At 41.5% G+C, this 27,238-nt stretch overlaps 2 protein-coding genes across 5 annotated transcripts; both read right to left on the reverse strand.

The window, feature by feature from the left end:
* Positions 1-2,135: 2,135 nt before the first annotated feature.
* On the reverse strand, positions 2,136-17,703 carry LOC110494017 (aminoacylase-1). 4 transcript variants are annotated; one of them, XM_021568681.3, is made up of 15 exons: positions 17,374-17,703; positions 16,828-16,959; positions 13,321-13,385; positions 13,118-13,222; positions 12,833-12,927; positions 12,185-12,261; positions 11,784-11,873; positions 10,084-10,140; positions 8,265-8,338; positions 7,818-7,867; positions 7,582-7,726; positions 4,869-4,937; positions 4,544-4,623; positions 4,407-4,467; positions 2,136-3,526 (listed from the first exon to the last, which is right to left on the reverse strand). In XM_021568681.3, the coding sequence occupies exons 2-15, from the start codon at positions 16,952-16,954 to the stop codon at positions 3,362-3,364; spliced, it is 1,260 nt and encodes a 419-aa protein (XP_021424356.2). In that variant the 5' UTR covers positions 16,955-16,959; positions 17,374-17,703; the 3' UTR covers positions 2,136-3,361. The 4 variants fall into 4 exon arrangements, with proteins under 4 accessions (XP_021424356.2, XP_021424354.2, XP_090061351.1 ...); XM_021568679.3 differs by having other exon boundaries at positions 16,828-16,963; XM_090205225.1 differs by lacking the exon at positions 11,784-11,873.
* Positions 17,704-17,879: 176 nt separating this feature from the next.
* On the reverse strand, positions 17,880-22,589 carry LOC110495175 (protein ABHD14A-like). Its single transcript, XM_036948350.2, has 2 exons — positions 20,463-22,589; positions 17,880-18,659 (listed from the first exon to the last, which is right to left on the reverse strand). Exons 1-2 carry the CDS (start codon positions 20,688-20,690, stop codon positions 18,570-18,572), a joined length of 318 nt encoding a protein of 105 aa, XP_036804245.1. The 5' UTR covers positions 20,691-22,589; the 3' UTR covers positions 17,880-18,569.
* Positions 22,590-27,238: the final 4,649 nt, after the last annotated feature.

Raw genomic sequence — 27,238 nt, forward strand, 5'->3', positions numbered from 1 at the left:
AGCCTAATAGCCCATATCCTACTGATATCATGCGAACCCACGGATGCGCAACTGTATAAGAGCTCGAGCTTCTTGGATAAATCGCTGTGCGTGGGAGACTTGCCAATGTAGCCTATACCGACTGGACAAAACGTCAAGTCAATCCTTTCTATTCTACAGTCTCTTCAAGCTTGAAAAACCCTAACAGTACATTGCTTACTTGAGCAATGGCCTTGTGCCAGTTAATGAATTTAACAGGTCCCTCTTTGCGCCTCGGCCCCTAGTGTTCCTTCGTGAAATATAGACCGAAGAACTCAGCTCTCCGCTGGTAAACTGACCTTCTTTCTAAAGGTTACATGAGATTGCTGCTTCAAAGCAGCTTGTTGAGTTCTGGCTGGCTGGCTTGTGCCCCATGTGAGGGACCTCACCCGCAGGCAGGGAGGCAATGCCAGCAGGTGTAAGATTAATTCGTATGCATGCTCTCCACATATTGATTAATGCTATCAAAGTTAAGGGGGAACTCCACTTTTGTGTCTTGCACTTCAGCATTCAAGTTTGGAAGATATTGGACATTCAAGACGCAAAGTGTCACTGGCCACATCAATATGATGAAAATGCTCTCCTGAATAAAAGGGAGTCAATGACAGAGTCATGTGAGATTGATGTTAGTACGCCTTTGAAAATTGGGTACACAAATATGGTGTTATTTGTTCAATTCATTAAATCTTTGGTCCCCAAAAGGCAATTTGTGTGCAACATAAAAAGACACATCAAAACACACATAAAACCACATATGCAAGTATAGGATAAAACGCAAGCATGATACGATAAGTTGAAAAATGCCCGTTGTTGTGCAAAAGGTGGAGTTGCAGGATATTTAGGCAGGCCAACACATATTGAGGAAGTTGTAATTGAAGACATCTACTGAAAATCCTAGCTCTCTCTTACTAAGCAGACGGACAGTGTGGCAGCATCTTTTCCTGTTTCTCCAATCGCCAGGCAGGGGTGAGGGGGCGGTGGGGTGCTAGAGGTTACAGCTTTGAGGACTCTCCCTGACAGCCCTGCAGGCTTTAATCCTGTTGTCACATCCTGGGGATAGCTGTCTAATTACTGACCCACCACTACCTCCACTCTTCTCTTCCTGCTGATCCCCCCTAGGAGGGCACTACTCTGTTAATTGGAATGGCTCTCTAAAGGGAATTGAACAGTAGTTCAACACTTCATGTGTCCGTCTGTGTGTGTGTGTAGCCAATTCCGAGTTATAATAGCCCTACATTAATAAGTACTTTGGTTTTGTGCACTGACACAGGGAACATTGTCAAGTCGGACGGACCGTGAACACATAGCGTAATACCAGCCAGACCTTAACATGACCGGAGGTCATGGGAAGGTTAACTCAGTCTCAACGTTAAATCACACAAGTATCATGCGGTTCCACTTCAGCATATTGAGGACACGTCTCAATGACACAACCCTGCGGTCTCAGACTAGGTTAATTGGGAGCAGAAAACAACCTTTTCTCAGTCAGTCAAGCCTCTTCGTCCTCTAGCCTCAAACTCTTTGGCATATGCCAAGTCGTTTACTGGATTGACATTTGTATTTAATTTTTTTAACCCAAACCAAAATATAATTAACATGACCTTAGAATACAAAGAGGCAGAAGTGGATAGTTGAGCACTCACGGGGGCACTGGGAAGCACTATAAATAGAAATTCAAACCAACTTATATTATTCTAAAGACTGTTGTAGCTTCTACTGAAAAAAAAAAGAAAGAAATGTAACTCAATGAGGATCATAAATGTTTCAAAATCTTCCCCATTACTGTCATTGTGAGTCTATGAGTAGTGGCCATGTTGTTTCCTTTGGTTCATACCCGAGATAAACATATTATGGTGCTGACGGCCTCCACGTGGCTACAACACAATTACTCCTCAGTTCCTATGCTTCATTTATTGTTTACTAAAATATATCTTATGCTCATGTTGTAATATATTTCTGTCTTAGTGTTTTGAGCTGTGTGGTGTGCATGATACCAACTCGGTTTTTATTTTATTTGTAAGAACAGATTTAGCTACACTGCTCTTTCCTATCTGCAGTCCCTGGGCAGAAAATATAAACACTCAATAACCTGTAAAAATCACATAACAACAAAACAGTTTAATAAAGTGATATCTTTATTCAAATCAGCTCTAGCAAATAGCAGGCAAAAATAAAAAAAATAAAAAAATAATAATTATACAAATCTGTGGTTTCAAGTAGTTGATGAAATATGTGAAATACGTCAACATGGCATTACTTCAGTCTTGCTTGTGTGGTTTGGGGGCTAATCAGTAAGGTTATGGCGTAAATAATAAAAGTAGCTTAGCAATCACATTACAATAGGACTGGAAGATACCAAGTTGAACAGAAGATATCCTTAAATTTAATGGATGGATTTAACCTTTTTTTAAATATTTTTGTAATACTCATTAACTATTTTAATAACAGAACATTTTCCCCCAATTGGGTTCTGTGTTACATTTCCATTGAAAGCTCAATTCCACTAACTGTGAAACCAAGTTGGTTCTGTGTTGTTTTAATCAAATGGTTAGAACTGTTATAAAAGTTGTTCAAAGAGCGAAATGGCAGATAAACTTGATTAACTGAGAGGGATAGTTGATGTTCGGTTTAAGTGGATAAGTAGTATTATGGAGGAACAGCTGAAGTTATGCTGTGCAAAGTTTGGATGAAGCAGCATTTTAATTACCAACTTCAAAAAGAGGGTCATCTGATATAACCGTGTTGCTTTTCTTTAATACAATCTTTGATCATCATTTAAGATTAGAATACATGGTTTAGAATAGTGGATGATCACACCCTTCGTCAAGACCGCTTACACTGACGCATGAAACACATTCTCTTAAGTACAATGTTGTTACAAGGCTGTTACAATGTGTAATGCAATGGTATAATGTTGTCCTGAGTTGCTATGTACGGTCTGAGAAAATAAAATAGATGTTATCCATACAAAAAGGCATAGAGACAAATGTGAAGTGCTAAATTTGAGTATTTTAAATTATATCTGTATGAAGTAATCTCATTCTTTGGCGCTGCCTTCTGGATTATTCAAAACCATCTGGATTATTCAACATTTGTTTATCTGTGAAAGGTGTCAGAGCAGACTTACACGTGCCAAGGGGAGGTTCAGAGACAAAGGATGTGAAGTAGCCAAGCTATTGACCTTTGACTTCTAAACTAGCAGTTCTCAACTGGTTTGATTTCGGGACCCACATTTAACTGGGTTGCCTCAGTCTTCACCCAATATTCGAGTGACAAAAAAAAATATATATCTTTACCAAAACGTAATCAAATTTGCGTCACCCACCAGTTAAGAATGGCTGCTCTAGGTGTCGCAAGGCAGAGTGGGCACATTTGCTAATGCTGGCACTAGGTTCTCGTACACCTGAATGCCTTTGAGGAAGACCTGCTCGTTCAGATATTCGTTGTGGTCGTGCAGCAGGATGGGTGTCCGATTCATTGGGGAGAAGCCGATGGCAGGGAGACCCACCTACAGCAGGACAAACATGATTTTGAGAGATCCTACTTTTTGTAAAGAAAGCATTGCCACCAATATCCGACACACTGACAATGACCTAACAGCAGAAACACATTTTTTGCCTCAATGAATAAATCAGCATTAAATAACTTTGAAAACGTAATTTTACCCAGTAAGGGCCCTCGCTCTACCATTTTACCAAATATTGTATCAATCTCAAGAGGGGTGATTTTAAAGGGAGAACTGCATTTAGCTCATTCAAAGCACTGCGGTTTGTCTCTACGGAGATTTCTAGCTTGTGGCATTTATGATGCATTTCTTCTCCTAATGATCAAGTAAAATGAACAACACATATGGACATAGCTTTGAAGTGCAAGCTTCTACAAAAACAAAACATGTTTTGTCCTGAGGTCATAAACACATTAAGAAAAAACATGCAGTTCTAAGTGTTTGAAAGTAAGATGTTGTTATGGTGTACTAGAGTTGGGTGGGATCCCCGATTTTCATACCGTTTCTGTACCATACCAAGGTATACGGTATTACCAGAAGTGCACACACATTAAAATAATAGAATACATTTTTTTTTAAATGCACAAAAACAATTTAGGCAACAGGGATCTTTATCTAGGAGGGGACTGCTGTAACCAAGAAGCTCGATTTTGACATCTAGCCAGTCAAATGCATAGCTGGAGCCCTGAGCTGGATAGAATTGATTAGACTCATCCTAGATTTCTTAGTTATACTTAACTTAGTTATAAGCAGTGGCGTAGCCCCCGGGATGACAAAGAACAGTATTGAAAATCATAACGTCGGTATTTCCAAATCACACAGTATATCGGCCAATCCTATGGTTTACACACTACATTACCCATGGGCCACTGCTCTAACTCACCGCTCTGATGAAACGACTGTCCGTGGCTGCAGGGAAGATCTCCTTTTCCAAAGTCATGTTCCTGAGGCGAGAGAAATTCAGATGAAGCTCGCCTTTACTGAGTGTGTGTGAGTTTGGGTGTTAGTGTGTATCCTCACATGGCTTTGCAGGTTGTACTGAAGGCTTTCCACCAGGGGTCGCTATCATCTGTGGATGTCAAATTCTGGTTCATGTGTTTCTGTGGAGGACAGAACATCTTACAACTGGGTCGTTTTCATTCATTTACACCGTAGCAAAACACTTAACAAAACAAGCGTTTCTTATTGGAAAGTTCAGGGAGTCCCTCCCCGTTTACTTCAATATCGTATCTACTGAATATGGCCGAAATCAGAACACATTAAAGCATACTCTACTGATGTGATCAGTTGTCGCCATGCCCATATACAAGTGTGTGTATGGAGAAATGCATTTTATTGTACTGACCTGAGCAAACTCATACGTGATGCCCTCTCCTGCCTCCTTACACCACTTCTTAATCTGCTCCTCGAACTCCTAACAATAGAATAAAATATTTGAAATGGTGAAGACACAGAGTAATCGTTTTTGGATCATTTCTTTTAGGCCTATTTTAACAATTGAACAGTTCTCTAAATAAAATAAAAATCCATGTTACATTGTTACACACAAAATATATACCATGACATTTGAAATGCTTAATTTAAATTAAACAAAACTTAATGTAGTGTTTATTTACAGCGTATTTACTCTCTCCCTCCATGGGCCTTTTCTACACTTGGCTACTGCGGATTCAGACGTCACGTGGCTTTGATAGCGCATTTACAGTAGCACAATGTTCAATGTAAGTAGCCTAACGTTCTGAGGATGCACAAAGTGATTGTTTTGTTTAGACCTCCAGTCAGCCCTGGCAATGGTATGCCATTTTCGCCACTTCAAATACTGATTAGCCTAGTACCAATGGAGGGTCCACAAGATCTGATACAGATCAATGCAACACTCACCAGAAAACGTTTTGGGAAACAACTCATTTTCAGGGTAAGTTGATAGAGGCAGGTTGATTTGTTGCTAAAAGTTGCTAAATGACGTTGTGATGTCATTGCGTGATAACGTAAAACTGCGTCATTAAGTAGAATACACAATAACGTTACTCAAATTGACTGGACATCTCGGGGAAAAAAAATATTTGACATTTGTTCAGGTACAGACTCTCTTTTCTGTACTTCTGGCTGTACAATTTTGTTTGAGACATGTTGATTGATGTTGTTATTTCTGTTCAAGATCAAACGTTCGTGATATTCATTGGGTTTGGCTCATCGAACCCGTACTACTGCTGCAGTCAGCCAACAATGATTTGCAATTTGCTGAAATTGCTGCTGGCCTGCTGCTGACGTCACTCACTATGCACTTTTGCAGCCAGGCACGTGTTTTGTGACTGAGTGTATGACAGAAAATCGTTTTTGTGTCATTTAGAGGGAAAATGCATGCATTTTAGCATTTGAGTCACTTTTCAAAACTTGCTAAAAGTTTCAAATAAATTTGCAAAAAGTTGCTAAATTTGTTGCTAGGTGCTGTTTGAAAAAAATTGTTGCCAGGGCAGTCTGAAAAGTTGCTAAATCTAGCAACAAAATTGCCATTATTGGCATCACTAGATGGGGAGCATCAAACTTTCACTGTGTTGCTGTTAGCCTAGGCTACTGTTAGTCAAAGATGACCGATGTAGCAACAACCGTGCAATGTCTGCTGTTGTGGAATTTTGCTTCATTCTGATTGGTCAAGAGAGTAGAGCAATTTTTATTTTTAGAATTGTCTTTTTTAATCAGGATATTATTCGAATAGTGAAATAGGTGGAGTCTGTACTATACTGAACAAAAATATAACCGCAACATGTAACAATATCAAAGATTTTACTGAGTTACAGTTTATATAAGGAAATCAGTCAATTTAAATAAATTAATTAGGCCCTAATCTATGGATTTTACATGACTGGGCAGGGGCGCAGCCATGGGTGGCTTGGGAGTCAGGCCCACCCACTGAGGAGCCAGGGCCAGCCAATCAGAATGATGTTGTATAATAGAAAGAAATACTCCTCAGTTTCATCAGCCACCCGGGTGGCTGGTCTCAGACAATCCCGCAGGTGAAGAAACCGGATGTGGAGGTCTTGGGCTGGCTTTGTTACACGTGGTCTGTGGTTGTGAGGCTGGTTGGACATACTGACAAAGTTCTCTAAAACAACATTGGAGGCAGCTTATGGTAGAGAAATGGACATTTAATTCTCTGGCAACAGCTCTGGTGGACATTCCTGAAATCAGGATGCCAAGGATGCCAACTGCTCCCTCAACTTGAGGCATCTGCGGCATTGTGTTGTGTGACAAAACTGCACATTTTAGAGTGTCCTATTGTCTCCAGCACAAGGTGCACCTGTGTAATGATCATTCTGTTTAATCAGCTTCTTGATATGCTATACCTGTCAGGTGGATTGCTTATCTTGGCAAAGGAGAAATGCTCACTAACAGGGATGTTTAAAAAAAATGTTTTACCTTTATTTAACTTGGCAAGTCAGTTAAGAACAAATTCTTATTTTCAATGACGGCCTAGGAACAGTGGGTTAACTGCCTTGTTCAGGGGAAGAACGACAGATTTGTACCTTGTCAGCTCGTGGATTTTGAGCTAACAGGGATGTAAACAAATTTATGCACAACATTTGTGAGAAAAGCTTTTTGTGCATATCGAACATTTCAGGGATCTTTTAATTGAAACATGAAACCAACACTTTACATGTTACGTTTACATTTTTGTTCAATAAGTGTTTTCATTAGTTAATTCCATTTTTTGCAAAAAAGGTAAGAATATGGGTGAAGTAGGCAAAAATTTCCAGTGTTTTTCAGGATCAGACCCAATTCTCATTTGAAACAGTTGTGTTAAATAGGCTAAACTACACATTATGTTAACATCTGAATCCAATTTGTAGTCTATGACATTTAAGAGTTAGATATGATAATTTATGAAGCAGTAGTTTGGATGAAGTGAACTACTTTTCGTGTAGCTTATCTTCTCCCAGTGTGAAGTAGTTGGTAGCTTGGTAAACTATATATTCAGAAGAGCTTCCACAACATTTATAATTTAAAATGTCCCTTCCCTAACACACAAGGCACACACATAGACAAAGGCACACACACACCTGCAAATTGACTGTGGGTGGTATTCTCAAGTCAAAACTGACGTCCATCTCGGCAGGGATGACGTTGTAGGCCACGCCTCCTTTCACCATGGTCATGTTGACAGTGGTGACGTCACCAAGAGTGAAACACTCGCTGGTGTTCAACCTGCCACACACACACACACAAAACACATTCCTGTTAAGTAGTTATGGCTCCCTCTAGTGACTGAACTCATCCCTCTTCCTGCCTTACTGACCTGTGTTTCTCCTTCTCCCTGAAGTCCAGGAAGGAGTTAATAATACTGCGCTGTGAGAAGGGAGACAGACAAAAGCAGGTGAGGTCATTGACATCATCGTCCTCCAAGTGATCAGAATTAGCACCCTTTTCTGCTGTCTTTGGCCAAGTGAACTATAGTGTGTGTGGGGACAAGGGCTGTGTCCAAAATGGTGACCTACATTTTAGTAATTTAGCAGACGCTTTTATCCAAAGTGACTTACAAACGCAATTAGAGTTAAGCGCTTTGCTCAAGGGCACATTTACAGATTTTTCACCTAATCAGCTCTGGGATTCAAACCAGCAACCTTTCGGTTACCGGCCCAACGCTCTTAACCGCTAAGCTACTTTCGACCAATCCCCACAGGAAAAAAGGTGCTATTTGTGACACACTCAAAGTCCCTCTAGCTGTGAATAAAGGAAGTCTTACCAGTTTCTCTGCAGCCGTGTTCTCCACAAACCTGGAGCCGTGGCCAGGACTGCCTGGGCAGTGGACCGTTATCCCTGAGGGGAAGCAGACACAGGCTGTTTCTAAAATAAAAAAAAGATTTTTCACATCCCCTCACCTTGTCTCTTTCTCAGAACACATTGGTGGAAAAGGTCTGACTTCTCCGATCCATTTGAGACGGCAGACTGGTCTCAGACTAGACTTAACACAGGAAATGGAAATCTGGAACACTCAAATGAATATGGTTACATTCAACCTAACGTGGATAAGAGCATCATTGGCGGCTGCTGTGGAGAGGACAGCTCATAATAATGGCCAGGAATGGAGTAAATGGAATGGCAAACACATGGAAACCATGTGTTTGATACCATTTCACTTATTACCGTCCTGCCATTACCACAAGCCCATTCTCCCCAATTAACTTGCCACCAACCTCCTGTAAAGAGCATCTACTAAATGACTAAAATGATATCAGCAGTTGAAACTATAACAAATCTCCTCCCTGGCACTTAATTTTTAAGTCCAAAACAGGATGTAGCTACTGCATATTCCCCTTTTAAAAAGGCAAAAACGAAATTCCAGTGGTTGGTAAAAGGCAAAGGTCTAGCAACCCAATGGTTGCGTGTTCAAATCGCATCACGGACAACTTTAGCATTTTAGCTAATTAACAACTATATACATTGCATCTACTTAGCATGTTAGCTAACCCTTCCCCTAACCACTAACTTAACACTAACCTAGCTAGCGTTAGACAACAAATTGGAATTTGTAACATTTTGTATGAATTGCAAGTTGTAACATATTATACAAATTGTAATTACTAACACATCATACAAAATGGATGATGGACATCCACAAATAAATACACTGAACAAAATTATAAACGTAACATGTAAAAGTGTTAGTCCCATGTTTCATGAGCTGGGGAAAAAAAAACATTTAACCTTTGCCAAGATAATCCATCCACTTGACAGGTGTGGCATATGAAGAAGCAGATTAAACAGCATGAAGAAAAACACAGGGGCACCTTGTGCTGGGGACAATAAAAGGCCACTAAAATTAGAATTTGAGGGAGAATGCAATTGGCAAGCTGACTGCAGGAATGTCCACCAGAGCTAATGCCAGATAATTAAAATGTTAATTTCTCTACCATAAACTGCCTCCAACGTTGTTTTAGAGAATTTGGTAGTACATCCAACCGGTTTCACAACCGCAAACCATGTGTAACCACGCCAGCCCAGGACCTCCACATCCGGCTTATTCTCCTGCGGGATCGTCTAAGGGGGGTGGGGGGAGTGTTGAGCATTTCTGTCTGTAATAAAGCCCTTTTGTGGGGAGAAAATAAAACTCACTGATTGGCTAGAGCTGGCTCAACAGCCTGGCATACACCCTCCCAGGCCCACCCATGGCTGCCCCCTGCCAAGTCATGTGAAATCTATAGATTAGTGCCAAATTAATTAACTTTAAATTGACAGATTTCCTTATATGAACTGTAACCTAGTAAAATCTTTGAAATTGTTGCATGTTGTGTTTATATTTTTGTTCAATATACATACCATACGCAACCAACATATCATTGTTTATTTGAGTGTCCCGGATTTTAATTTACTACCCCAGAGTCCAGGTTGGAGGAGGCGGGTATTGAGGAAAGACTAATTGAGATAGGATCACAGACAGACTAAGGCCAGGGTGAGAGGAAGAGACATTTTTTGTGCGTACTGCTGGGTGTGCGTGTGTATTTGATCATTCGTCATTGTTACAGCTAGGGCCAGATTCTCTAATACTAAGGGCTGATACTTACACCAGGGATTCCTCTCGCCATAGAAGACAGTGAAGGCTTCCCCAGGGTTGGCAAGACCTAAAAAATAAATAAAAAATCCAGACATCAGGTGACAGAAGGGAAGTATAGGGCCTAAGGAAGTGTTCGTTTCAGTGCTGGACAGTCCCGAGTATGTCCCATGGGGCACCCTATTCCTTATAGTGCATTCGGAAAGTATTCAGGTCCCTTGACTTTCTCCACATTTTGTTACATTACAGCCTTGTTCTAAAATTGATTAAATAGTTTTTTTCTCTCATTAATCTAAACACAATACCCCATGACGATAAAGCAAAACCTGGTTTAGACATTTTTGCACATACAGTATGACGCTACAAGCTTGGCACAGATCCTCTCCAGCTCTGTCAGGTTGGATGGGGAGCGTCGCTGCACAGCCATTTTCTGGTCTCCCAGAGATGTTCAAATCGGGTTCAAGTCCAGGCTCAGGCTGTGTCACTCAAGGACATTGAGACTTGTCCCGAAACCACTCATGCATTGTCTTGGCTCTGTGCTTAGGGTCGTTGTCCTGTTGGAAGGTGAACCTTCAACCCAGTCTGAGGTCTTGAGCGCTCTGGAGCAGGTTTTCATCAAGGATCTCTCTGTACTTTCCTTCGTTAATCTTCCCCTCAATTCTAACTAGTTTTCCAGTCCCTGTCACTGAAAAACATACCCATAGCATGATGCTGCCACCACCATGCTTCACCGTAGGGATGGTGCCAGGTTTACTCCAGACTTGACACTTGCCATTCAGGCCAAAGAGTTCAATCTTGGTGCCTTTAGGTGCCTTTTGGCAAACTCCAAGCGGGTTGTCATGTGCCTTTAACTGAGGAGTGGCTTCCATCTGGCACTCTACCATAAAGGCCTGATTGGTGGAGTGCTGCAGAAATGGTTATCCTTCTAGAAGGTTCTCTCATCTCCACAGAGGAACTATGGAGCTCTGTCAGAGTGACCATCGGGTTCTTGGTCACCTCCCTGACCAAGGGCCTTCTTCCCCAATTGCTCAGTTTGCCCAGGGGGCCAGCTCTAGGAAGAGTCTTGGTGGTTCAGAATTTCTTCCATTTAAGAATGAGGGAGGCCACTGGTTCTTGGGGACCTGGAATGCTGCAGAAATGTTGGGGTTTCTGTGCCTCGAAACAATCCTGTCGCGGAGCTCTACGGACAATTCCTTCGACCTCATGGCTTGGTTTTTGCTCTGACATGCACGGTCAACTGTGGGACCTAAAATAGACAGGTGTGTGCATTTCCAAATCATATCCAATCAATTGAATTTACCACAGGTGGACTCCAATCAAGTTGTATAATCATCTGAAGGATGATCAATGGAAACAGGATGCACCGGAGCTCAATTTAGAGTCTCATAGCAAAGGGTCTGACTACTTACATAAATAAGGTATTTCTGTTGATAAATTTGCAAAGATGATTAAAAACCTGTTTTCGCTTTGTAGATGTAAAACAAATATTTTATCAATTTTAGAATAAGGCTGTAACGTAACAAAATGTGGAAAAAGAGATTTGAATACTTTCCGAATACACTGTATATAGTGCACTAGTTTTCACTAGAGCCCTATGGGGCCTGGCCAAAAGTACTTCACTATAAAGAGAATAGGGTGCAGAATTTGGGATGCAGGCCTCGGTTTATAGTTGGGTGTTAATAAGTGGTACAGTTAGGTTTTTTGTTAATTTACCTTCGTCAAGTGCAAAGCCAATGTTCAATTTCTGAAACTCTGGGAGCTTCACAAACGTCTCCATTCCTTTGTGACCTCCGACCTCCTCGTCTAAGATATTCAACGTGTCAAATACAGAGCAAAGAGTATCTCAAGCAATCACATTTATTTACAGAAGTTGTCAAAAGTGCTTTTAAAATGTTCTATACCCTTGTCAAATGACAGGGGCTGCGTTTCAAATGGCTCCCTATATAGTGGATTACATTTGATCAAGGCCTATAGGGCTCTGGTCAAAAGTAGAGAACTATATAAGGAATAGGGTGCCTTTTGGGGTCGCACCCGTGGAATTACTACATTATTACAGTGTTGTCACAGTATTACATTCTGAGAAGCCAGTCTTAGCCAATGACTGCTCATCCTACCTGGCACAAACATTAGGTGGATGGTGCGCATACACTTCCTTCCCTCTGCTTTAAGTCTTCTGATGGCCTGGATATACCTATGAGAGATGTCGAGCAGTAGCCTTATTGGTTATGAGGCAAACAAAAACTGGGAGATGTGAAGGACACTTGTAACATCGAAATTGGATTACAGTTGCAAAATTCTGGTAACTTTCCTAATTTCCTTTCCCCCCCCCCCATTATGATTATACCGATAACACATGCAAAACAAGTAAAGGGCAGAACACACAGTCCTATACAAAATCAAACCCACTCCAACCCCCCAATCTCTAACAAAGCCCCACCCCAAAACCAGACTTAAAGCAGGCATGATATACAATGAGTAATATAATCAAACAGTAAAAAATACAAAAAAATACAAAACAAAAAGTAAAGAGTAAAAATTATTTGGCTTGGTTTATGGAGTTGTGAAATTAGCTGGGTCCATGTCTTCTACAAAAGATTGTAAAGGTTGCCAGATATTATAAAATGTAATTGCAGATCCCCTAACAGAGTAGCGTATTTTCTCTAGCTTGCGATGTTGCCTAACTTCCTTTATTTAAATGAGAGTTTTGACCCGTTGTGTTAGGATAAAATATCCCAACAGGGTGGTTATGACATCATACTCACTGTATGGTGACACACTTCATGTCCTGTGTTCCTCGAGCGTAGATGTTGCCCTCTGCATCTTTCACAGCAGCAAACGCATCATACTTCCAGTGTTCCTGGAATGAGACAGATAAGGATGAGTTCCTTTCCCCGTTTCCCCTCGCACTAGTGGTAAAGAAGACAGTGGGGTTCCAGGGGCGTCTTGGAGTGCTAATCTAAGATCAGGTCCCCCCCCTGTCCATGCGAGACTAATCCTAGATCAGTACTACTCTGATATGCTTTACAAATACATGCCCAGGTCTTTACCTGGTAAACAGGCACAACGTCAGTGTGGGAGTTGAGCAGGATGGACTTCAGAGCAGGGTTGGTCCCCTGCCAGGTCATGATAGACACAACTCTACCGGGGCAGACCTACGGACAGGTGTGAGGAGGACAGAGACAGGAGTTGACATGAGGTCTAGTGTGTAAAGAGTTGAATATCAAAAAGACATGTACCTAACCACACAAACCTCAATTTTCTTCATGGGCAGCCCAAGCTCCTCTGCTATTCTATCCAGGAACCTCAGAGCAGCATCTGTAAAGAGATAAACACAACCCAAGGGCCAAGACTGTTACACCAAGACAAGATTTATAGTAGCCTCATACAGAAAACCAAAACACATAGGTACAGTAATGAGTAGAATATGTGTTGGTCTGAATGTAACCGGTTTTAAATGAACTTCCACGGTTATAAAACACACTCTCTCCTGTTTAATAATTACTTTGATTGTGTTTTCCCACCATTAAGACTGACAATCTGTAACCATTATATTTCCAGCTTGAGTTAATTCAAGGGGACTCTAAACTCAATATTCTTAGTGGCAAAGACTGGAGTTCTGTTATTTCGGTGTCTGTGACTATTAGCCTAAGGTTTACTGCTATAACCACGGTTGGGGTGTAATGGATTACAAAAAACTAACTGTAATCTGTTAAATTACCATCAAAAATATTGTCATCAGATTACATATACTTATGAAAAACTACAGAATTACTTCTAGGATTTCACAAATGATGTTTGTAAAAAATATCTTTGACACCTTTTTTCCCCTCAATGACATTGAAAAAAGGCGCAAGTTTAAGTTTGTTTTCCGCCTGAGCGAGTCTGACCACAAATCAGAGACCATGATTGCACACCAAATCCATTTGAAGGATCATGGGAAAAGAGCAGGAATATGCAACAGTCCAAGCCATGTCTTCCAACAGTGCGACTGCTGTCGACATCCAAAGAACGTACATACAATTTTAATAAACGCTTGGAGGTAAGGACGACAGCAGTGTTGTAGACTATGGGCAATACGGATATCACTTATTGACATCTACAGAGCACAATGATATGAATCAAACTGCTGCCCTCTCATTTAGCTATTTGCACCGTGATTGTTGTGGATGGCTGTTCACAAACGTATGTGTACTTTCACCCAATAAATGGTTGATATGAAGAAGTTTAAGGTGCCTATCAATCATTGTTTTTAGAACCAGTGGACAGCCAGTGAAAAACACACTCTTGCAATAGCTGCACAGTGCAGATACCAGCCTATGGAATAAAAATATGAGGGTGCCTCCTTTCTAAACTCCTCTGTGGTATTGTGCTCCACATCATATATTGGTCAATCCATAGGCTGAAAGGCATCCGCATGCTTCTTAGCCGAAACAGTTCGGTGGAGTGCATGCATATGAGGATTACATTTTGTGACGTTTTTGTTAGTTTTCGGAGAGCGTTTAGGTTGTTTGGGCACACATTTTTTTTCTGGAGGCAAGCCAAAGTTCGGGGACGAAGTCTACGCCCCTTCGTCAATGATTGGTCAACAGTAGGGATTCTTAAAAAAATAATAATCTGTTTCGTTTTTGTGCATGTTTCTGATATAAAAAGAACACTACACCAAACATTTTAGTTCAATGTAAAACTGCATGACTAAGATTTCTTTAGTTAGATTAATTCTGACTATTTTGAGGAAGTATACTGGCTACGGCGTCTATAAATGGACAAACGGTACTATTGCCGCTCTTTTCAAATTGTTCAAGCTAATTTATTTTAAGGGGGAACGCGAGCACACTCATTCGGTTAGGCACCAGCCGAACTGAAGCATGCTGACGCCTTAAGACACATTCCCAAAAAGTTACACATTGCAGCTAAGGGGAAAGTAATCAGATTACTTTACTGAGCTTGGGTAATCCAAAAGTTACACTACTGATAACAATTTGGGCAACTAGTAACTGTAAAGGGTTACATTTAGAACATCATCTTCCCAACCCTGGCTAGAACATACTCATAGGACATTTAGTACAACTACAACATACTGTGCAGAGAGAGGAGTACAACACTGACAGAGAAAAGAAACAAGTCTTCCTGACACACTAGTATTAGTCCCAACAGTGACCTATGGACCCTGGACAAAAGTAGTCTGCTATATAGGGAATAGGGTGCCATTTGGATCTCAGCCTAAAGTTAAAGACATGCATAAATTCAAATGTCTTCCACCGAGAAGAAGTGGACCTTACACCATTGTAGGTAATAATTAGCCAATTGCTGGCCTTCAGTCAGATTTTTTCCTTTCAGCGTTATATAGTCCAGTGGTAAGGGTTGCAGAATGGATTGTACAGTAGATCAATCATTTATGGTAGCTACAGTGCATTCGTAAAGTATTCACAGCTCACTGCACCTGTACATAGCCCATCCAACTACCTCATCCCCATACTGTTATTTTATTTAGCTCCTTTGCACCCCATTCTCTCTACTTGCACACTCATCTTCTGCACATCTATCACTCCAGTGTTTAATTGCTATATTGTAATTATTTCACCACTATAGCCTATTTATTGCCTTACCTCCCTTATCCTACATCATTTGCACACACTATTTATATACTTTTTCTACTGTATTACTGACTGTATGTTTGTTTATTCCATGTGTAAGTCTGTGTCTTTGTTTTTTTTCGCACTGCTCCAAAACTTCAGTATTTATGGTAGTGGCCAGGCAGAAGCCACTCCTCAGTAAAAGGCACGACAGCCCACTTTCGGAGAGCATTTAGCCCACTCAGACCATGAGAAACAAGATTATCTGGTCTGATGAAACCAAGATTGAACTCTTTGGCATGAATGCCAAGCATCATATCTTGAGGAAACCTGGCACCATCCCTACGGTGAAGCATGGTGGTGGCAGCATCATGCTGTGGGGATGTTTTTCAGTGACAGGGACTGGGAGACTAGTCAGGATCGAGGGAAAGATGAACAGAGCAAAGCACAGAGATCCTTGAGGAAAACCTGCTCCAGAGCACTCAGGACCTCAGACTGTGGTGAAGGTTCACCTTTCAACAGGACAGCAACCGTAAGCACACAGCCAAGACACCGCAGGAGTGGCTTCGGGACACCTCTCTGAATGTCTGAGCGGCCCAGCCAGAGCCCGGACTTGAACCCGATCGAACATCTCTGGAAAGACCTGAAAATAGCTGTGCAGCAATTCTTCCCATCCAACCTGACAAAGCTTGAGAGGATGAGAAGAATGGGAGAAACTCCCCAAATACAGGTGTGCTAAGCTTGTAGCGTCATACCAAAGAAGACTCAGCTGTAACAGCTGCCTAAGGTGCTTCAACAAAGTACTGAGTAAAGGGTCTGAATACTTATGTAAATGTGATATTTCTGTTTTTAAAAACCTGTTTTTGCTTTGTCATTATGGGATATTGTGTGTCGATTTAGGGGGGGAACCATTTAATTTTAGAATAAGGCTGTAACGTAACAATGTGGAAAAAGTGAATGGGTATGAATACCGAATGCACTGTAAATAATGTATGATACTGTGTGGTGGTGGTACACAAAACCTTGTCCACACAGTATGACATTGTCTATGTCCCAAATGGCAACCTATTCCCTACTATATGGTGTGAAGTAGTGTACTATATTGAGTGTCAAATTTGGGATGCGGACATTACCATATAAGATTTACATCCACGGTATAGCTTAAACACAGATCCATAACTTACCATAGTCAGGCTCTGGGTGGACAGTCCTGAGGCGGAGGTACTCTCTAAACAGGTTCACTGAGGGGTCTTCTCCCGATGTGGCCTGGCCTCCACCACAACCACCTGATCCATCCTTATCAGGCAACATAGTAACTGTCTTAAGCAGGGAGAGAGGAAGCAGGCTCTGAGTGATGTGGGCTACAGGTACACATCCGTGTGTGTATCAGTGAGAGCAGCCCATATGTAGCGATTACTTTTTCAACAAGCCATTTTGCAAATCAACCAATATATTTTAGTGAACTTTAGCATGGGGACATTGTGCATGCTATGCGGAACACAGTGCAGCCACATTCACATGACTAGCAGTGGAAACCTGCTTAGCTAGCTAAATGCCTCCCAAACCAAGGATTAGCTAGCTAACGTTAGCTAGCTAAACAATACATTAGTTAACTAGCTAACGTTAGCTAGCTAAACAATACATTAGTTAACAAGCTAACAGTAGTGTATTAAGCAAAAACGCCAGCGTATGTAAACGTCACACAGAGTAGGATTTCATGAGACCCTTACCTTGATATATCACGACTGACTACCTCACTGAATGAAAGTTCACTGTCACTGTTTACTTGTAGTGATGGGTCGTTCGCGAACGAGTCGGTTCCAGTTCGTGAACGAGCCGGCTCGCATATCAGAAGAGCCGAATCTATTTATAAAAATATAAACAATTAAGATATGAATAATCTAAATATTTAAATTAATAGAAGTAACTAATTCATAGAACGAATAAAATAAAATAATAATAATATAGGCCTAAATGTTCAAGCGCACACATTCCGTTCTGACTGTCTTGGCAGCTGACTTGTAACATTCAGTACAAGGGATGTGCAATCGATCTCCATCGATTGTTCTCATCGTCGGCATCAGTACCAAAACAGGCTACATGTATATTTGCTCAAACGTGTATGTTTTGTAAACTAACAATTACTAAACACATAACTGTTTTCTGAAGTCATGTTAAAGGAAATTTAGCACAATAACAGCACAACTCAAATAGAGGACATGATTGTTTAAGCCAATTAACTTTTGAGGCTTTTATTTGTTGTCCAATGAAAAACAAAATCACATAGTTATGTACAAGTTCATTATAAAATAAGTAGTGGTCACTGTCATAACAAAAACATGGAACGGAGTACACTTTTCTGGTTGTAACAGCTTTCCACAGATTTAGTAGATACAGCACCTTAATTGGAATGATCACACAGGACCCATGCTAGTTTTAGTTTTCTGTTGCAAAACATTTTGCTATGGTGTGCACTTATGAATACGACCCTGGGACTATCTCCCTAGCTCTCTTTAAACCTCTTTATCATCATGTCAACTGATTTTTATCATGGAACCAATAATGGTGCCTGTAGAACAATAAATACTTTGAACTTGCCTTTAAAGAGCAAACTTATTTTAGAGTTGCTTTCTATTGAACGGGATGTTAACAAAAGCATGGTAATGGAAGCAACTCCACCGGGGTGACTAGGGGGGCAATTTATCATATCAAAGCAGCCTTTGCCCTGTTATCCCAGAGGACTACTTTTCTTTTATCTGAATTGCATAACACTCCTCCGCTTCCATGCAAACACAACCCTGTATCGCTCTTCTTTCCCACAATGTTTCTTCTCCACTCACTCCAGTTTGCTGAGAAAGTCTGACAGTGAATGGTGGAACTCCCCAGGTTTATCCATGTAGCGGGCAGGGCGCGCCCCCATCCATTTTCAGGACTGAGTGGTGTAGGAGCTGCATGAGGTTCTTGTGGGACTGGGCCCCCAGGTTGGTGTCCAGTGCTCCGAACACAGAGTATGAGTCTGCATAGGGAAATAGAAGAAAGCAGGGATCACAATACGATATATTAGTGGAGGGCTGAACATTTCAAGTAACTTTCCCAACATTTTCCCGAAATCCCAGTTGGAAGATTCCTGGAATTATCACGGAATAAGTAGGAAATCCGGGAATCCTCCAACCGAATTTTGCAACCTTACATTAGTGTTTTAATGTACATTTATGAACAGTATTACTTCTCAGATTAGAGTAAAAAAAAAAGATAGATTTAATTGACACATCAATATCATAAAACAAAGAGGGCATGCTGTTCTCAACAGATAAAAACAGACTGTCATTGTGCCAATGCATTACAGATACTCGTAGCTTCATTCTGCAACCTAGTGGTCATTTTGCATGGATGCACAACATAAACAGGTCAGTTATACAGTGGGGTGCAAAATGATTGGATCCCTTGAAACAGATGAGCAAAAAAATACTCTAAAATAAATACAAATACTGAGCTATATTGTGAGTAAAAACACGTTTTATATTATAATATTTTATACTAATACAAATGCGAAGATATAGATTTTGTTTAACAAGTAATACAAAATAAATGTAAAAAAAGATAGGGGTCAAAGTTATTTGTTCCCGTTTTCAATACTCCAGCACCCTCCCTTGCGAGAATAACGACACTGAGCCTTTTTTTAAAAATGTTTTATGATTGGAGAACACATGGAGAGGGATCTTAGACCATTCTTCCATACAGAATATTTCCAGATCCTTGATATCCTTTATCTGTGCTTATGGACTGCCCTCTTCAATTCAAACCACCAGAAAATACCTCTTCATCCCGGCTGCAAAATATGGTGGTAGATCTTTGAAATGATGTCACCAGCAGAATGTGAGATAGAATTTCGCTTTATTGGTTGAGGATGTGCATCGATTTCTCAATTGTCTGAAAAGCAGCAAATCAGCCAGAGTTATTCTCGCAAGGGGAGGGTGTGGGAGTATTGAAAACAGGGGAACAAATTACTTTGACCACTATCTTTAGATTTTATTTTATTATATGTAAAACAAAATCGCTTTCTCTGAGCAATTGTATTAGTATAAAATATCGTTTTTCATTTTTGTGCGTGCATACAATATACCTCAGTATTTCTATTATTTATTTCATACAGTCTTTTTTGCTCATCTTGATCAAGGAATCCAATCATTTTGGACTCCATTGTATAACTTTTTATTTTTTTTAATTTTTTGTACATGTAAACAAAACCTGCATATCCATAGCAGAAAAATATCAAATCTTAATTACTGATGGAGGTGCTCTGTAATTCAATTTCATTCTGAATAGAGTTAAAACACACAAACTCAGACTGTGTTTCAGCCTAGTAAACCCAGCCAAGGATAATCTTAAACCAATCAAGGACTTGCACTAATCCAAGACGACAATATCCTGTAGTTGTTATTGGTGCATTTCTCTGTGCCCAAGACCATTATGTCAGATTCTAACTGGTTAAGAGCGACTATGTAGCCTAACCATTACAAAGTCAATCAAATACAACTATGTATTTATGCTTCATCATTGCCATCTTTCCTACTGCATTTTCATACTGCTTCTGCTGCTACTACTAGTAGCATCACACTAGAAGCTGGCTGGGTCTCACGCCCCAAAATAGCTTATCTAGTTCCTCCCACAATTTACTCAAATTCTTTGCTTTGTTGAGGTTTATTTTTATATTGGTTTACTTTATGCCATTTTTGCTAGTGAAACATTTAGAATCGCAGACACTCATTGAGTTGTAAGGGACCCACTCTCAGGCCTGTAAAGCTCCTATATAACCCACCCAGACATCCAGCATTGCAGTTCTCGCCTGGATGCCCTGGTACTGCTGAGGGGTGTAGTTGCGGGTTCCTACAGGGGCTATGGGGATGAAGCCGTGGAACTGGGCACTGTGTTTCGTGAGGAAGGGGATGGAGCAGTGGCCGCTCATAGATGGGCTCAGCAGCACCATTGTCCGGACACCCAGCGTCTCCATAAACCTCCCTAGGAGGTCCACCCGGTGCTGAACCATCTTCAGAGCATCCGAGTCTGGAGAGTTCCCAAATCCTGGAGGGAGGAAAGGATTTAGAGAAAAAGGGAGAGTGAGAGAGGAGAAGGGAAACCAACTGATAAACCACTATAAAAAGTGTGAATAAGCATTTGTGGAATTCAATGAGAACCCATGATTCTAACTGGCTATCAGGGGAGGCTGGTGGGACTGACTCTGCAATCAGCATGACGCAACTGGAACCGTGATTCGTCGGACCAGGCAATGATTTTCCACTCCTCAATTGTCCAGTGTTGGTGATTGCGTGCCCACTGGAGTCGATTCTTCTTGTTTTTAGCTGATAGGAGTGGAACCCGGCGTGGTCGTCTGCTGCAATAGCCCATCCGTGACAAAGATCAATGAGTTGTGTGTTCTGAAATTGCAGTTCTGCACACCATTGTTGTACTGTGACATTATGTCTGTTTGTGGCCCGCCTATTAGCTTGCACGATTCTTGCCATTCTCAATGCCTGCATGCCTGCCTGCTTAATTTAGTGCCCCATGGCCCATGTGACTCACTGTCTGTAGGGGCGATCTATTTTTGTGAATGGGGTAGTGTAATAAACTGGGCAAGAAGTGTATGTGATGAGTCACAAGAGTTAGTGCAAAAGGGATAAATGCAGATAGTTGAATAGTTAACCTGGACTAACTAATCAGCAGTCTTATGGCTTGGGGATAGAAGCTGTTCAGGGCCCTGTTGGTTCTAGACTTGGTGCATCGGTACCATTTACTGGTGGCTGGAGTCTTTGACAATTGTGCGGGCCTTCCTCTGACACCACCTGGTATAGAGGTCCTGGATGGCAGGGAGCTCGGCCCCAGTGATGTACTGGGCATCTACCATCTGTAGCGCTTTGTGGTCGGATACCAAGCAGTTGCCATACCTAGCGGTGATTCAGCCAGTCAAGATGCTCTCAATGGTGCAGCTGTATCATTTTTGTAGGATCTGAGGAGCCAGCTGAGGGGGAAGAGGTGTTGTCATGCCTTCCTCATGACTGTGTGTGTGGACCATGATAATTCCTTAGTGATGTGGACACTGAGGAAATTCAAGCTCTCAACCTGCTCCACTACAGCCCCATTGATGTAGGTGGGGGAGGAGGGGACTAAGCACACACCCGGAGGGGCCCCCTCACCACCTGGGGGCGGCTCGTCAGGAAGTCCAGGATCCATTTGTAGAGAGAGATGTTCAGTCCCAGGGTCCTGAGCTTAGTGATGAGCTTTGAGGGTTCTATGGTGTTCAAAGCTGAGCTGTAGTCAATGAACAGCATTCTCACGTAGGTGTTCCTCTTGTCCAGGTGGGAGACGGCAGTGTAAATTGCAATATAGATTGTGTCATATGTGGATCTGTTGGGGCGGTATGGAAATTGGACTGGTTCCAGGGTGTTTGGGATGATGCCGTTAATGTGAGCCCTGGCCAGCCTTTCAAAGCATTTCATGGCTACAGATGTGGGTGCTATGGGGCGATAGTCATTTAGACAGGTTACCATGGCGTTCTTGGCAAAGGGACTATGGTAGTCTGCTTGAAACATGTAGCTATTACAGACTGGGTCAGGTAGAGGTTGAAAATGTCAGTGAACACACTTGCCAGCTGGTCAGCGCATGCTCTGAGTATGCGTCCTGGTAATCCATCTGTTCTCATGCATGGTTCAGTGTTGCGACCATAGAAGGAATTTAGCTAGTCTGGTAGGCTCGCGTCAATCGGCAGCCCGTGGCTGGGTTTCCCTTTTGTAATCCGTGATAGTTTAGGGATATATACGTACGATCACTGTGGGGACAACGTCGTCAAAACACTTATTATTGAAGCCGGTGACTGATGTGGTAAAAGCCTCAATGTAATCGAATGAATCGCGGAACATATTCCAGTCTGTGCTTGCGAAACAGTCCTGTAGCTTAGCTTCCACTTCATCAGACCACTTCCTTATTGAGTGCGTCACTGGTACTTTCTGTTTGAGTTTGTGCTTGTAAGCAGGAATCAGGAGGATAGAGTTATGGTCAGATTTGCCTAATGGAGGGCGAGAAGAGCTTTGTAAGCATTTCACCTGTAGTTGCACAGGTGACATGCTGGTAAAAATTAGGTAAGACGAATTTCAGTTTCCCTGCTTTGGAATCACCAACCACTAGGAGCGCCGCCTCTGGATCTGCATTGTATTGTTTCCTTATGGCCCTATACATTTGGCACATACATGAGTGCAGTCTTAGTGCCAGCATTGGTTTGTGGTGGTAAATAGACAGCAACAAAAAATATAGATAACTTTCTTGGTAAATAGTATGGTCTGAAGTTCATCATGAGGTATTCTAACTCAGACGAGCAAACCTTGAGACTTCCTTAACATTAGAGATTGTGCACCAGCTGTTCTTAACAAAGAGACACACACCCTTAACCTTTCCCCGAAGCTGCCGATCGGTCTTGACGATGCATGGGAAAAACAGACAGATGTATATTGTCTATGTCTTTGTTCAGCCACGACTCAGAGAAACATAGGATATTACAGTTCTTCAGGTCCCGTTGATAGCAGAGTCTCGAACGGCGCTCGTCCAGTGATTGTACGTTCGCGAATAGAACGGAGGGTAGAGGTGGTTTATTTACTCGACGTAGTCTCGTCAGGGAGACCGTGTCATGCCCTGACCCGTGAGTTGGGGTGGGCATTCTATGTTTTGTGTTCTATGTTTTCTGTTTTTGTGTCTGCACCAGACAGAACTGTTTCGGTTTCGTTCGTTCTCTTTGTTATTTTTGTTATTTCAGTGTTCAGTTCAAATAAAAGCATGAACAAGTACCACGCTGCACCTTGGTCCTCTCCTTCCAACAGCCGTTACAGAACTACCCAGATATTGTTTATACAGTTGAAGTCGGAAGTTTACATACACGTACGTTGGAGTCATTAAAACTGTCTTTTCAACCACTCCACAAATTTCAAGATTTTTTAAAGTTTCTTCACGTGCAAGCGCAAAAACCATCAAGCGCTATGATGAAACTGGCAATCATGAGGCGGCAGGGTAGCCTAGCGGTTAGAGTGTTGGACTAGTAACCAAAATTTGCAAATTCAAATCCCTGAGCTGACAAGGTACAAATCTATCGTTCTGCCCCTGAACAGGCAGTTCCTAGGCCGTCATTGAAAATAAGAATTTGTTCTTAACTGACTTGCCTAGTTAAATAAAGGTTAAAAATGTTTTTTTAAATGAGGACAACCACAGGAATGGATGACCCAGAGATACCTCTGCTGCAGAGGATAAGTTCATTAGCGTTACCAGCCTCAGAAATTGCAGTCCAAATAAATGCTTCACAAGTTCAAGTAACATCAACTTTTCAGTGGAGACTGTGTGAATCAGGCCTTCATGGTCAAATTGCTGCAAAGAAACCTCTACTAAAGGACACCAATAATAAGAAGAGACTTGCTTGGACCAAGAAACACGAGCTATGACATTAGACCGGTGGAAATTTGTAATTTGGTCTGGAGTCCAAATTGGAGATTTTTGGTTCCAACTGCCATGTCTTTGTGAGATGTTGGTGAACGGATGATCTCCGCATGTGTATTTCCAACCATGAAGCATGAAGGAGCAGGTGTTATGGTGTGGGGGTGCTTTGCTGGTGACACTGTCTGTGATTTATTTAGAATTTAAGCAGCGATTTAAGCAGCGATCATTTGTTTTTCAACAGAACAATGACCCAACACACCTCAAGACTTTGTAAGAGCTATTTTGCCAAGAAGGAGAGTGATAGAGTGCTGCATCAGATGACCTGGCCTCCACAATCACCCGACCTCAACCAAATAGAGATGGTTTGGGATGAGTCGGAACGCAGAGTGAAGGAAAAGCAGCCAGCAAGTGCTCAGCATGTATGGAAACTCCTTCAAGACTGTTGGAAAAGCATTCCAGCTGGTTGAGAGAATGACCGCTTTGCACACTCTTGGCATTAAGGCAAATGGTGGCTATTTGAAGAATCTCAAATATAAAATACATTTGATATGTTTAACACTTTTTTGGTTACTACATTATTCCATGTGTCTACAATGTAGAAAATAGTAAAAATAAAGAAAAACTATTGAATGAATAGGTGTTCTAAGACTTTTGCCCGGTAGTGTATACCAAAATATGATTACGTTCTGATCATTTGAAAATGTATACACATGACTTGATTCAAGAAATGTGTAATAAAATAATAATGAAACAGTAATCCCATGCGTCTAAAGTAAACTAAATATAGTACAATATCAAAAACGCACAGTGTAGACCAGGGGTGTCAAAGTCAAATGGACGGAGGGCCAAATAAAAAAATCAGCTACAAGACGAGGGCCGGACTGTTCGAATGTTCATTGAAACATTTTTAAATGACGCATATAGTCTAGTGAACCTAATTGAACCTACTGAAAACCTAACAAATATATTACAATATGATCAGATAAATAAAGCAATATTTTCTTATGGCTCTGTCAGTAATCTTTAATTTTCAACAGACACAAAAGACAAATTTCCTTTATATAAATATCCCCATAACATGAACATTAAATGAAAGAAACCGGTATTCAAGGCACCATCAGTAGACTATATTTTCTATTTTAGCAAAAGTGGGCTAAATTTACTTCAAAGAAAAAACAATAATAGCAATTTTCTATCATCCACTCAACTGAAATATTTTTAAAATATAATTGGATTGAAATACAAAAAAATAAAGTGCAAAAATCTATTAATCAAAAACAACACTTTGTTTAAGGAGAAGTAACATGCAGTGAAAACAAATATTAAATTTTAACTTTTAAACTTGAACTGAGTAAAAACTCTAAATATGTGATTGCACAGTAATGTTCACTTGTTTGAGGTTGAGGGTGATACTTGGTGGTGTCCCATCTTTTCCACAAGTTCATCAATGTTCGGGGTAAGGCTCTGAGCTGAAGAAATCCTCAGAATTGAGTGGAGGTGTTCAGCAGTAAGTCGACTTCTGTGTGATGTTTTGTTCAGGTTCATCAAAGAAAACAGTTGTTCACACAGGTATGTGCTGCCAAACATAGACAACGTTTGAGCAGCCTGGATGCGCAGCTGGGGCATTGTGCCGGGGAGGAAACGGGCGAACTCCGCAGCACCCACTGCCGCATATTTTGCCCTCAGTGCATCATTGCATTGGAGGTCAATCAACTCCATTTGGAGGTTTGGTGGTGAGCTTTCCACGTCAACAGCAAATGGGTTACCGAGCAGTTCCAACCTGCTTTTTTGTGCTTCAAAGTCAGCAAATCGGCGTCGAAAGTCAGCGGCAAGCATACCTATTTTATCAGCCAACTGTGTGCTCGGGAACGCACTGGTAGAGAGCTTCTCTTTCATGGTCTGGCAGCTGGGAAAGTGGCTCAAATTTTCTTTCCGCATCTGCGTCTCCCACAGAGTCAGTTTGGTTTTAAATGCCTTCACTGTACTGTACATATCAGAGATGACACGATCCCGACCCTGCAGCTGCAAGTTTATTGCATTCAGATGACTCGTAATGTCACACAGAAAAGCCATTTCACACAGAAACATTTCGTCTCGGAGTTGTGTTGTGTCTTTCCCTTTGCTGTCCAAGAACAGACAAATCTCCTCACGAAGCTCGAAACATCTTTGAAGCACCTTTCCCTGGCTTAGCCATCGCACCTCTGTGTGATAAGGCAAATCACCATGCTCCGTTTCTAACTCCGTCAGAAATGCCTTGAACTGGCGGTGATTCAAACCTTTGGCTCTGATAAAGTTAACTGTGCGCGTGATGATGCTCATTACATGCTCCATTTTCAAGGCTTTACCGCACAACGCTTCCTGGTGTATGATACAATGATAAGCTGTCAGCTCACCTGTCGCGTTTTCCTCTTGCATCTTTTCCCGTATCTTCGCCACCAGTCCGCTCCTGTGTCCACACATCGCAGGTGCTCCGTCGGTTGTCAAACCCACGAGTTTTTCCCAAGGCAGCTCCATCTCATTTACACATCTTGACACCTCTTCATACAAATCATGCCCCGTAGTTGTGCCATGCATAGGACGTAAAGCCAAAAACTCCTCTGTCACGCTTAGGTTGGAGTCCACTCCGCGGATGAAAATTGACAACTGGGCAATGTCAGAAATGTCGGTGCTCTCATCCACAGCCAAGGAATATGCAATAAAATCTTTTCCCTTTTTCACAAGCTGCTCTTTTAGATTGATGGACAACTGGTCTACTCTCTCGGCAATGGTGTTTCTGCTCAGACTCACATTTAAAAAGAGTTGCCTTTTTTCTGGGCAAACTTCGTCACAAACTTTAATCATGCAGTTTTTGATGAAATCCCCCTCCGTAAATGGCCGGGCTGATTTAGCGATCTCTTCTGCCAAAATAAAACTGGCCTTTTGTAGCCTTTGTTCCATGTCCATATTCTTGTTTTTGTCCGCGTGTTTCGTTTCATAATGTCGTCTCAGATTATACTCTTTCAGTACCGCCACACTTTCTCCACACAGAAGACACACAGGTTTTCCAGCTACCTTCGTGAACATATACTCCGACTCCCACCTTGTTTGAAACCCCCGGTTCTCAGTATCCACCTTCCGTTTTGC

Source organism: Oncorhynchus mykiss, chromosome 17 (assembly GCF_057628025.1).
Source record: "Oncorhynchus mykiss isolate SJ-2025 chromosome 17, ASM5762802v1, whole genome shotgun sequence".
NCBI lineage: Eukaryota > Metazoa > Chordata > Actinopteri > Salmoniformes > Salmonidae > Oncorhynchus > Oncorhynchus mykiss.